Genomic DNA, 13,885 nt, shown 5'->3' with positions numbered 1-13,885 from the left:
CCTTTAATAAACTCATAGCGAATAGTATGAATCAAATGTTACACCTTTTTTCACATAGTGCCATGCCACAATCGGCTGGTTGCATGGCACCTGACTTTAGGCAGTAGATGGTGTATGATCGGTAGCTAGTGGCTGCTGTAGAGTGAGGAAACTCTCGAGCATGAACTGTACTGATCTTGATGCAGCCACGAGCTGTTTGGGGGAATTGTTTTGCAATGCTTACCACTATACCATGAACACCATTAACAGTCCGTGAAGAGTAATAGCACTTGCTCCATACACTTCTACATTGTGCAGTGCTGCCATATAGTGCATATGGCCAGACTTAGAATTTTAAGGGGCGGCCGGTTATATTTGCTGCCTTAAGTGAATTACCTCAACTTAAGTCTCTGCAGAGGTCAGCTGCCAGCTGGGTTTTATGTCTAAGACTGTACATAGAGAACAAGAATGGTTCTATCACACTTCCCTGGGGCACTCCTGACAATACCTTTGTCTCTGTAGAGCACTCATCATCTAGTATAATGTACTAGGTTCTATCACTTAAAAAGTCTTTGAGACACTCACTCACATATCTGAGAACATATTTCATACACTACAACTTTTATTAAGAGTCTGCAGTGTGCCACGTGTCAAACACTTTGCAGGTATCTAGAAATATGCAATCTGCCTGTTGCTCTCCATCCAGAGAGCCGGCGCACCATCAGTCTGTACCCTTGCCATGAAGTTTGTTGACCCGAGCACTGCAGAAAATAGTGGGAATGTCAATGATTGGCCCATCCTAAGAAGGGAAGTTTGAGTTGGAGATTGGGCATCATTTTTCGAAGAAAGACAGCAAAGTTGCTACTTGCTCTGGCTGTCACTGAAACTTTTCTGAGAGTGGGATATTGTTGCCGATTGTTAATAATTTGCCGACTTCAAAAATTAGGAGATTGGCCAGCTTTTTTCAGAGGATAGAGGGCAAGTTTCATCACGAGTTTTCCCACTGGGAAAATGACTAATAAACTTTATGATTGATAAGCAACTGCGTTTTGAAAGAACTGGGAACAGAGAGGATTTTGCGGACACTGTGCGTTCAGATTCTGGATGAGGAAATACAGAGATTTCAGAAGTATCAAGACTTAGCTTTGGACATGGGACTGGGGTGCAGTGATATGGAGGAGAGAGATATTTGGAGACTGAAATTTTCAGACGAGGCTCATATCCAGCACCTAAACAGCTGCCACAAGTGACAAGGCAGCATATGCAGTTCACATTGCAGCAAAGAGGAAACATGGTAAGCTCTTGCTGCCAAGGCAAAGGGCAGCTGAGAGCAGTTAGGAACATGTATGTGTGTATTCATTAACTTAACGGGATCTTGTTTCAGTACTGTTCTAACAAGGGAACCTCCCCATCGCACCCCCCTCAGATTTAGTTATAACTTGGCACAGTGGATACGCCTTGATAAACCGAACACAGATCAATTGAGAAAACAGGAAGAAGTTGTGTGGAACTGTGAAAAAATAAGCAAAATATACAAACTGAGTAGTCCATAGGTCACACAGGCAACATCAAGGAGTACGTGAGGTCAGGAGTGCCGTGGTCTTGTGGTAGCGTGAGCAGCTGCAGAAGGAGAGGTCAGAGGTCCTTGGTTCAAGTCTTCCACAAGTGAAAATTTTACTGTCTTTATTTTTGCATAGTTATTATCTGTCCGTTCGTTCATTGACGTCTCTGTTCACTGTAATAAGTTTAGTGTCTGTGTTTTGCGACCGCATCGCAAAACCGTGCGATTAGTAGACGAAAGGACGTGCCTCTCCAATCGGAACCAAAAACATTTGATCGCAAGGTCATAGGTCAACCGATTCCTCCACAGGAAAACACACTCTGATATATTCTATACGACACTGGTGACGGCATGTGGGTCACATGACAGGAATATGTTGTCGACCGACCTAACTTGTACACTTGGCGAATGGGTAAAAAGATTCTTCTACCTTGCCCGATTTAGGTTTTCTTGTGGATGTGATAATCACTCCCAAAAAAGTGATGAAAACATAAGAGTTTGTCACATAAACTGAAAATAAAAAATTAAAGTTTTCACTCGATGGAAGATTTGAACCAAGGACCTTTCGTTCCGCAGCTGCTCACGTTACCACGAGACCACGGCGCTCCTGCGGTCCCAGTTCCTTGATGTTGCCTATCTTCCCATGAACTACTCAGTTTGTATATTTTGCTTATTTTTTCATAGTTCCACACAACTTCTTCCTGTTTTCTCAATTGATCTGTGTTCAGTTTTTCAAGGCCTATCCACTGTACCAACTTATAACTAAATCTGAGGGGGGTGGGATGGGGAGGTTCCCTTGTAAGTAACCAGTGGCTCAGTAATAATTCAGGCATTCTGGGCAGTAGGATGCAACATCCTTTAACCATGATTAGGTTGAAGAAATGTCCCCTTCAGAATCACATATTTGTTTGTTTGATAAAATGAGAATAAACAATCTGATCCTTCCTTTACCCAATGTCCACAGGTTTTATCAAACATTTCATTAAGTCTTTTCATGGTTGGTCAGTTGCTTTGGGAGAGGGAACCAAATAGCGACATCATCGGTCCCATCCGATGAGGGAAGGATGGAAAGGAAGTCGGCCAGGCCCTTTCAAAGGAACCATCCTGGCATTTGCTTGAAGTGATTTAGGAAAATCATGGAAAACCTGAACCAAGATGGCTGGACATGGGTTTGAACTGTTATCATCCCGGATGTGAGTCCAGTGTGCTAACCATTGCGCCACCTCGCTCAATCTGTCTTTTCATGATTGTATGTTATAATTTCCTTTATATTAGCAATCATAAGGAGTTAATTTTGTGCTTCTATCAAATCATGTTTTCACCCTTGATTGAACTTTTGCACATAATAAGCCTGGGTCACTCTGTACCACTCTTTAATTTCAGTAGCTAGACAAACCCCTCCTCTACGCTGTTATTACTATTGCTTTTTATAATGACAATGCCCTAGATTCATTTATTAGGACCATTAATTTTACATTTCCACTGTATAACAGCTTCTTGATTTCACATCTAAGTCTTGGGGAGTCATCTGCACATCAATAGCGTTCAGTTGAAGCAGATCAGTGTGGCATCTACTTAACAGGCCACAAGGCCGGTGGGGTCTTACATGTTCCATGCTCGTATAACTCTGGATTGAACTGCATTCATAAACTCTCAGTTTTATGGTCCAAAAGCCACTTTAAGGAAGAACTGAAATGTTATAATTAAACAGGCAGCATTCCAAGTGCTGCCAAGTGGGCTGCATACATCACAGGATAATGTAATAGTGTAGATATGTTCATTAATTGGTGTACTTGCAGTATATGTTTACTGCCACCAGATGAAAATATGGTGCTGTAAGTAGTCAGGATGGGATGTGGGTGCAGGAAAAGAGGAGGAACAATCAAACACATGATAGTGGTGGAAATGGCATGTTTATTAGGATATGGTTACAAGTTACAACATGTGTTCAATATGACCACCTGACTCAGCAACACGCTGCATCCATAACACGGCATAGTCAACAGTTGTTCATACCATATCCGGTGGAATAAGAGCACTATGTCAGTGTGTGCTATCCTTCAGATCAGAAAGAGTGCAGATACATCCCTGATAGGCACAATCTTTCAGATATAGCCAACACAGCAAGTCACATGGATTTAAGTCAGAGGATCTGGAAGGTCGCACTTTCTGGAAACTGTCGAGAGATGATGCAATCGTTACCAAAGGATTTTTGAAGCAACCTTTCACAAATGGTGTTGCACCACCTTGCATGAAAACAGTGGTGTGGACACAGTTGCATCCTTGCAAAGCTGGAATCATGTGTTGCACATGGAGATCCTTATAAAGTGCAGAAGTCACTGTACACTTAACAGGCCTGCCAGGTGTCATCCTGAGAGAGAGAATGAGAGAGAGAGAAGAGTGAAACCATACTACACAGTCACATAAGTTCAGTGCAGTGCATGTTCCTGCGCAACATGTGGCAGAGTAGAACCTCATATGAGACAGTTCTGTGCATTCATGGCACCATGCAGAGTAAAATGTGCCTTGTCCATCCAATGAAGATTACCCGGCCACATCGTATCTCATTCATTTCCATGTGTGCCAAAAAACAAAGGGCAAAGTCACCACAATGTAGCCTGTCTTGAGGCTTCGTTTAGTGCACATTCTGAATCATGTACAGATACCAGAGTAAAATGCAATGCAAAATTTATTGAGCTGTTGACCAATGGAGAGTCAATTCCTGTGATACAACTCGAGCACTAGGTGCACAAATTGAGGAAGTGACAAACAGTATACTGACGCAAAAACAGGAAACATTTCACTTACTGACTGCTTACAGTACCATATTTTCACCTGGAAAAAAAAAGAAAGCGCACAGATTAATGAACATACTTACGATGTTTCAGCATCATGTGATGTATACAGCCCACACTGCAGCACTCAGACCAGTGTCAGCTTAGTTATAACCACGCAGTATTTTTGGCTCATTTAGAAGTTAGGGGAACTTTGCATACAGAATCCTTTCTTGTCCTGTCTGTCATTTGACAATTCAGCTTGATGCGATTATGAAGGCAAATGAGGTGGAGTATAGTTGTCATACTCTACTAATTTACTTTGTGGCCCACACAACTTCTAGAATTTTTTGCTTCACTTGTATTTTCCACAGTTCTGCAATGTTTAAAGATGATACATCAACAGGAACGCACACACTCCTCTTTGATATCAAAACAAAAATTCACAGATGCACAATTTTGACATCAGAAGAAAGGTTCTCAAACAAGAATGGAAACACTGATGAAGAATTTGTGACTTTGAAATGTACATTGGCATAGTCAAAATGCCACTGAAAACACATTTCTATAATATTTTATTATTACTATGTTTTCCACTGACTTTAGTTTCTAGAATACTAATTTCACATTAAGAGAACACTGCAATTAAAAAAAAGAAAGTTACATAATAAAATTCTCTCTTCCAATATCACAGCAGCTGATCATAGTATTCTTTTAAAGAAAATAAGGCAGCTATTACAGAATGCTTACAATGTTTCCAATACATTCCACTTCTTCACGAGGGATTCTACACTGTAGCTCTTCAAAGTAATGAAGTCCTATTTTCTGTTGCTTTGACAGATTGGCCTTAGAAGGAAGATCCTCTAAAGTCCGAAAACCCTGCAAAGCAATTTTTTTTTAAATGCACAACTATGTTTTATTTAAATAAAAGTGTTGCAATCAAAAGACTGTTTAGTAAAGAAAATGTAATATTAGACTTGCATTAATTAACCTACTTACATACTAATAAAACAGAAGCTTGCAACTATATTCTGCACTTCATTACACCATGAAAAATGTTGTCATTAAAGCTACTGGCCTGTTTGAGTTCTGATCAGGAATCAACAACTTGCCAGAATACTTGGAAGCACATTATCAATCAGTCATGTCAAGGAAACCTGATAGATCACAGCACTTGGTATCAATGTCAGAACCTGTCTTTCAAGGACTCTGCATTGTTTTAAATACAATAGCACTTTCAAAGAAAGTCACATGTTATGCAGCATATTGCATTATAACAATTAGATTCAGCTTCCTACACATTTCCATTATTTTTTATATTCATACTTACAGATCTAGTTACTGGGATTTTCTAATAACACAACTATGAACAGCAGCAGTACCTGTGCATACCAACTCTGTGCTATTGCTGGTCCAACACCCCATATTTGTGTAAATAAACTGATAATTTTTGATTTTTCGCTATTGCAAACTTCATCAACTTTCTGAAGCTTTCCAGTTTCGATGATCTCCATAATTTTTTCTGCCATTTTCTTTCCAATTCCTGGCAAGGATATAGCTTCCTGTAAAATTAAACGTGTTATATGAGGTCCTCAACAGCATCTAGCAGCATCAGCTGTAAGTGTAATTACCTCATAGGTGTTAATGTTTTTTCCATGTGACTTAATAGAGGCAATTGCTTTATCATATCCATGTGCTCTCCATTGGTCTCCACAGCTTCTGAATGTGCTCGACAATTTCTCTAACTCAGCAATAATATTCCCATTATACAACACCTCTTTATCACGTGTTTGTAAAGCAGCAAATTTCTGAAAAGTCATAAAATACACATTAGGAAAATTTTATTCCAAATGCACTTTAAAAAACCACAATAGTCCAGTTGTAATGGCAAGATAAGGTCTTAATGAAGAGTTAACAAAGGGAAAGTCTTATTTCAGGCAATGTTTCAAAAATAATTGGCTCAGGAAAATATCAAAATGATATGTGGGAACACTGATTCTGTAAACGTACATTTAGCTGTGGCTCTCTTACCATGAAATAAACATGTGTAAACCTACTTGTCACTGTTGTGACACGCACGTATAATGGATAACTCATAGTTACAAGTACTGTTGAGATATCTTACTTGTAACCTATGCAATATGATTTTCATTATATATAGCCTAAGAGCACGACACTCCACACTGCTACTAATATTCTGTTTTATTAGGAATGGTTCTAGTACAGTACTACCTTTCATGATGTCCTGTAAGCTGGACTACGGTAATTGATCTGGAAAGATAAGTGTTTACATGTCAATACGAAAGGAATGAACGAAGAACTAGAAACTGTGCATACTGGAAGAAGAAAAGACAGTAGCTCCAAATACAGATGCCCCTTCAAAGACTGCCATAGAAGAACTTGTTCTATTACCACAGATAAGAGGCATACACCAGCCTGCAGAATGGTTGGTGTTATTTTTCTATTACATATAATCAAAATTAATATTAAGCCCTGGTTACTGTAACTGGATTGCTGATGATTATATGACTAACACTAGCTTGTCAAAGGCATAATGCAACTCATCTTTCATTCAATTCAATTTAGTGAAATATTATTCTGCCATACTGCATAGCCACATAGCTTGCAACTATTATACATAATGGATTTAACAGATAGCAGACATTTGGAGTTGATACACTACTTAGATACAAAATTGTGTAAAATGCCTTTCCAAAGCACTACCAGGTGAAGAAGAGTGAAACTAGAATTTGGTTGCAATAATTACATGCCTGTTGTTTGAAACTGATAAACAATATTTTATTCAAAATAATCTCCATTGCTATTTATAAATTTCTCCCACCTCTCCAACAGGCTATGAATGCCATGCCACAAAAACAGTTCTTCTTTTGAAACGAACTACTCAGCAAGCCATTTGCATATGAATTGAAGCATTGTTCAGCAAGAGTGTGATAATCAGACAGAGTCAAGTCTGGAGAATAAGCCACATGCCCTAGTATTTCCCAACTGACTGCCTCTCAACTGTTTCCCTGACTCGTTTCGCTGTGTTTGATGGGCGTTATCATGGAGCACTATTGACTGTGCTGCCTTTTCCATATTCCAGTCATTTTTCATGTGATGCTTGATTTAAATCGATCACTTGCTGTTGGTGGCGATCAGTTTTAACATTTTCCCAGGTTTCAGCAGCTCATAATAGATGCCACCCTTCTGATCCCACCAAACACAGAGCATTGCCTTCTTTCCACAGCAATTTGGTCTCTCAGTGGATGTCGATGGTTTGTCTGTATTCAACCATGATTTACGATGCTTACAATTCTCAAAATACATCCTTTTTCATCACTTGTCACTATTCGATGGAAAAAAGACTTTCTTTTGTATCTGACAAACAGCATTTCTTAAGTGGTCTTTCCATTTCCTTGCTGACTTCCATTCAGTTAATGAAGAACACATTTTCCCACTTTTTGCACCTTTTCCATAGCTTTAAATCAAAGAGAAATGGCTTTCTGCATCACATTCAATTGTTCTGTGAGTTCCTGTTGAGTCTGAGTATCATCTTCGTCCAATAAAGCATGCAATTCATTGTCTTCAAAATTTTTCATTAGTTTTCTATGCTCATCATTTCTCATGTCAAAATCACCACTTTTGAATTTTGAACCACTGTAAACACAGTAATTTCCCAAGAGCATGTTTGCCGAAAGCTTCAACAAACATTCGATGCGATTCTGCAGCAGTTTTCATCATATGATAACAGAAAACCAATGCTGGCTGCAAATCATAGTTTGCACGCAAAAAACTCTACATGTTTCCATGTTTGAAACAGACACCAATATGTGGAACTTGGGTTACTGCGTGTTGATGTTCGTTGACAGCCATTACAGGAAACAGATGGCACTGCAGATGTGGCCTCACCGGCCCTACACTGACAGCTAGCACCATCTATAGTGAAATTCTGGATTCATACTTCTACATCTGGCATAGAGAGCGTGACAACTGCAGAAACTCTTCAAATATAAAATCAGTCTTCAGCAAATTCCAAAACTGTTGGAGAAACTCTGCAGAAGCTTAATTCCTTCTGCAGTCACATAACACTGCTCTACAAACAGTGGGCTATTGTTGTTGTTGCGGTAGTAGTCTTCAGTCCAAAGGCTGGTATGATGCAGCTCTTCCTGCTACTTTATCCTCTGCTAGCCTCTTCACCTCTGAGTAACTACTGTGGCCTACATACTTCTGAACCTGCTTACTGTATTCATCTCCCACTACAATTTTTACACCCCACACTTCTGTCCAGTACTAAATTGTTGATCTCTTAATATCTCAGAATGTGTCCTACTGACTGATCACTTCTTCTAGTCAGATTGTGTCACAAATTTCTTTTCTCCCCAATTCTATTCAGAACCTTCTTATTAGTTATGTGATCTATCCATCTAATCTTCAACATTCCAGTACCACCACATTTCAAAAACTTCTATTTTCTTCTTGTCTAAAATGTTTATCGTCCATGTTTCATTCCACACATGGCTACACTCCACACAAATACTTTGAGAAAAGACTTCGTAACACTTAAATCTATACTTTATGTTAACCAATTTCTTTTTTTCAGAAATGTTTTTCTTGCCATTACCAGTCTACATTTTATATCCTTTCTACTGCGATTATCATCAGTTATTTTGCTTCCCAAATAGCAAAACTTATCTACTATTTTCAAATAGCAAAACTCAACTACTATTTTAAGTGTCTCATTTCCTAATCTACTTCCCTCGGCATCATCTGATTTAATTCGATTACATTTCATTTTTCTCATATTGCTTTTGTTGATGTTTATCGTATATCCTCCTTTCAAGACAATGTTCATTCTGTTCAGCTGCTCTTCCCAGTCCTTCGCTGTCTCAGACAGAATTACAGTGTTATCAGCAAACCTCAAAGTTTTTATTCTTCTTCCTGGACTTTAAATCCTCATCACAATTTTTCTTTTGCTTCCTTTATTTCTTGCTCAATATACAGACTGAATAACATCAGGGATAGGCTACAACCCTGTCTCACTATCTTTTCAACCACTGCTTCCCTTTCGTGCCCCTTGACTCTTAGAAATTCCATCTGGTTTATATAGTTTACTCCTGCCACCTTTAGAAGTTGAAAGAGACTATTCCAGTCAACATTATCAAAAACTTTCTTGCTATAAAAGTAGGTGTGCCTTTCATTAATCTATCTTCTATGAGAAGTTGTAGGGTCAATATTGCCTCATGTGTTCCTATATTTCTCTGTAATCCAAAATGATCTTCCCCAAGGTCAGCTTCTACCAGTTTTTCCATTCTTCTGTAAAGAATTTGTGTTAGTAATTTGCAATCATGACTTGTTAAACTGATAAGTTGGTAATTTTCACACCTGTCAGCACCTGCTTTCTTTGGAATTGAATTATTATATACTTCTTGAACTCTGAGGGTATTTCATCTGTCTCATATATCTTACCCAGCAGATGGAAGAGTTTTGTTATGGCTGGCTCTCCCAACTGCAAACAACACATTGCTTACCACTCACTGGTGCCATTCCTAACCTGGATTACAAGAGTGCATTTACAACCAATTTTCATCCAACTATCCTTTTTTAAAGCCTCATCCCCTTCACTCTCGCTTCAATTCCAAATACTTACTATCTCACCACTAAAGATACTGTCACCATTCCACTTCTGTGCTGTGACACACCATCAGCATTCCACTGCCCTACTGTTTAGTTATTTACCATATGTCACAACACATGGTATAATTACACACATATAAAACAACGGTAATAATGAAAATCAGATAAATCATATGTAGTTTATAATGCTGAATTTAGTATCCCAATACAGCCAACAGCATACAAGTTCAGTATCAAGTAGTCTTTTGCATTACCCAGATACAATGTTAAAGTAGACTCCTGCACAACATGTTATTCGGTATGGGGTGTCTTGCAACAACTACAAAATGGATTGGGCACTCTTCGCCATTTGAAACGATAGTCTCTGCATACTCCATGGTTCACACGGATTCTATTTGCTGTTTTCCATGTACAGTGGGGCAAATCAAAGACTACTGGTTTATTGCGGGTGTTGAGATTTTGTATTACTGGTGGTTTTTTCTGGATCCATATTTGCTCCCATTTGAAGTATTATATATACTATATATCAAATCCTTCATCAAGAAGTCCTGCCACAGTTTTTACAGCTGGTTGCCTGGATTTATTCTGTTAAACATGACCCCATTTTCAACACTTCATCACAGTATCCTTTTTTTTTTTTTAACAAAGTGTAATACTAAACTGCTGCAGTCAAAATTTGTAGTCCTACGTACCATTAATGTTCAAAGAGTCCAGTGGATAGCTTCTATACTTGTAATTTTGAAAGGATATCCCTTGACTATTATCTGCTCCCCCCCCCCCCCCCCTCCCGTCCCCAAGAATAATCTGGACATCAACCGTTGTGGCTTTGACTGAATGAAGGCAAGGGAAAAAAAAGAGACATAAAGAAGCTAATAAAGACCAAATCTGGAGAAAAATAGCAAGAAATATTGAAGAAATATGTTATGCCAGGGGCAACAGCAGTAAATTGTTACAGAACAACAAGGCTTATACAGGGGAACATGTTATTCAGTGTCACTGAAGAAATGTTTAAAATATGAAAGAAGAAGATATCTAATGATGTTTTTGTGAGAAAAGGAAGAAATCTCACAAAAGCCAATGATACATAATGTGGTTGAATACAATAACTGAGTCCACTGCAACAGTACTGTGTGTGTGTGTGTGTGTGTGTGTGTGTGTGTGTGTGTGTGTGTGTGTCAGAAAATACACGCTGTTTTGTCAGTGGGTGAGTTGTGATTATTACAATTTAAAGCACTATTTCTTTGTGTTGTGGTAAAAGGAGACTAGAACAACTAGCTAGTAATGTGGTCAGGAAGCAATAAGACTAATTACTAATTAGCAGTATACGCCTGTGTGTCCAGGAAAATGGCCATGGAACCACAAGGAACAGATATGAAAACTTAATTTGCAAAATTGAAGGAGATTTTTAAGACCCAAGAGGATAGCACTGAAGCAATTCAGAGGTGGACTGCTAGATTTGTTACCAGTAGGTTCATGTAACATGTAAGTGTTATGGAGATGCTACAGGAAGTCAAATGGGAATTCCTGGATGGAACACTATTGACAAAATTTAGAGAATCAGCATTTGAAGCTGGCTGCTGAACAATTCTACTGCCGCCAACATACATTGCACATAAGGATCACAAAGATAAGATATGAGAAATTAGGACTCATAGGGAGGCATATAGATAGTCAAGTTTCCCTCGCTCTATTTGGGAGCAGAACAGGAAAGGAAATGACAAATGACTAGTAGTGGTACAGGGTACCCTCTGCCACGCATCATATGGTGGCTTGCACAGTATCTATGTGGTTGTAGATAGTATTAATAAGGACATAAAAGACAGGAATGACAGGATTAGTAATGAATTCTCTTTAGTATGAGACAGTAATAGTAAGAACAATAATGAGTTATCAGAAATGCAGGACAATATAATCAACTCACAAAGAAATAACAATGAATTAAGAGAGGAGCTTAAACTCAATATTCAGGAAGCTCACAAGCTTCTGCAGTCAGATCCTGAAAATGTGGTAGGTAGTAAAGTCACTGCTTTGAAAGAGGAGATTCATGCAGAAATTGTGCAGCACTGTGACTTAGTAAGTAAGGACTTACATGAACATATTTAAGTACTGCATAAAACATAGATAATGTCTGTGAGTTTACAGAAAAGGAATGTGACATTGCGAAGGATCAAACCACAGAAGCAAAAGGCAGTAGTGAATTATTAGATGAGAGAGGAAATGGGGACACTGCTCACACCATATGATTACTGGAGGAAATGGTACAGTCATTGGTAGATCAAAAAACTTCAAGAGTAGGCAGAAAATTTGAGTCATGTCAAACATTCCAGGGAAGAGATCAATGAGTTGAAATGGTTGTGGGATGAGTTGGCTAAAACACGCCATGGATTTAAAGAAAGTCAGTGCATGGGACAAGCTAGTGTCACAAGTACACTGTTGGAAGAATTGTAATTAGGGAATGGCAATCTATATAAACATTTTCCAAAATTCAAACACTACTTACTTCTTAAGAGTATTTTCAATATCTTTACCACCTAAGTGGGAAGATTCGGAAAAGACAGACTTTGCTTTAAGTTATTTTGTGGGTGACGCTGTCAAGTGGGGAAATGCTCATTCAGAAGAATTTGCATCTTGGGACAACTTCCAAGAAAATTTTAAATGACAGTATTGGTCTGAAGGTATAAAGAAGAAATTAACATTCGAATTGCTTGGGCCTAAATATTATGATTGTTTATGGGGCAGCTTTAAGAAGCACATAGAATGACACATTACTTGATCAAAATACTTAGATGATTCATTAGAAGTAGTACATTTAGCGAAAGTGTTTGTTAGAAAACCATCCTATTATGTTTGTAAAGAGATTTTATTGGAGGATAGACAACAGTAAATGATGTGACTCTTCAGGCTTTCCGGGCGGATATGTTGTAAATAGTCTTCACGGGTGTGCTGCCGGATGATGTTTTGCAAATCCCACATATGTTTTCAGAGCAACTGTCCGACATCATCAGCTCTTTGCTGTTAAATCACGACGAGAAAGCAAAGAGCTTTCGATAATAGACCCGTCATAACTTTGGCAGCATGTTAGTAAACACAGCATCAGCACACGCGCAGAACGGCCACTCTCCATTTCCCGGCAGAGGACGTTTGAGTCTGGTGCCATCTATCTGCAAATTTTTGCGCATGCGTGGTTCCTGCGCCTGCGCAATCTTCACGCGTGTGCTATATATACAGTGGCGTCGACATGTGGATCTTGTCAGTCGTACCTAGCCACCAGTGAGGTTCAACCACCTGATGATGTCGGACAGTTGCTCTGAGGAAATATGTGGGATTTGCACAACGTCATCTGGCGGCGCACCCGTGAAGACTATTTACAACAGTAAATGAGTTATTATCGATTACAGAAAGTTTATATGCAATGAATAGTGAGAGAGGGAATAACTTTCTTTCATTTATTGAAATTTTCCTCTAGACAAAGGCTTCCCTCCAACATACCTGGAAATTATTACATCTGTTACATACGACCTTAATTTATCTCCTCAGGATGTCCTTCTGGGTGTTTCGCTCTTACTTGTTTTCTTCCTCTGCAGCAAGTCATCTCATTGTTAGTCATACATTTTGGAGCCAGGTGGTCATAGGGCATCCTCTTCTGTTCTTTCCCTCCAGTTCTGGGATCACTTTTAGAATTTTGGCTTCCTCCATTCTTAAATGCCCATATCATTCCAACTTCTATCCATCAGTCATGTATTCTTTCTCTTACTTCCATCCACTTTATTATTTCATTGTTTCTTACTATCTCTTTGCTAGAAATTCTTGTTGATCTTCTCCAGAAGTCCATTTCTACTTCTTGAAGTTTTTTTGTGTGTTTCAGATTAGTAGTCCAAGCCTCCACTCCATATATAACTATGCTCTCTAGTATCGATTTATGTATGGTTTTTTTGGT

General features: G+C 38.8%; 1 protein-coding gene across 2 annotated transcripts in view; it reads right to left on the bottom strand.

The window, feature by feature from the left end:
• The window catches only part of LOC124619411 (DNA polymerase lambda-like), a 178,196-nt gene that overhangs the window by 117,859 nt on the left and 46,452 nt on the right, over positions 1 to 13,885 (bottom strand). For both annotated transcript variants that reach the window (XM_047145771.1, XM_047145770.1), the window contains exons 2-4: positions 5,946 to 6,122; positions 5,697 to 5,876; positions 5,065 to 5,193 (exon numbers count right to left, since the gene is read on the bottom strand). In XM_047145771.1, coding sequence (XP_047001727.1) covers positions 5,065 to 5,193; positions 5,697 to 5,876; positions 5,946 to 6,122 — 486 coding nt within the window. The remainder of the gene's footprint in view (positions 1 to 5,064; positions 5,194 to 5,696; positions 5,877 to 5,945; positions 6,123 to 13,885) is intronic.

The sequence above is a fragment of the Schistocerca americana genome, chromosome 6 (genome assembly GCF_021461395.2).
Source record: "Schistocerca americana isolate TAMUIC-IGC-003095 chromosome 6, iqSchAmer2.1, whole genome shotgun sequence".
In the NCBI taxonomy this organism is placed as follows: Eukaryota; Metazoa; Arthropoda; class Insecta; order Orthoptera; family Acrididae; genus Schistocerca; species Schistocerca americana.
This window is presented reverse-complemented; position numbering and strand designations above follow the sequence as displayed.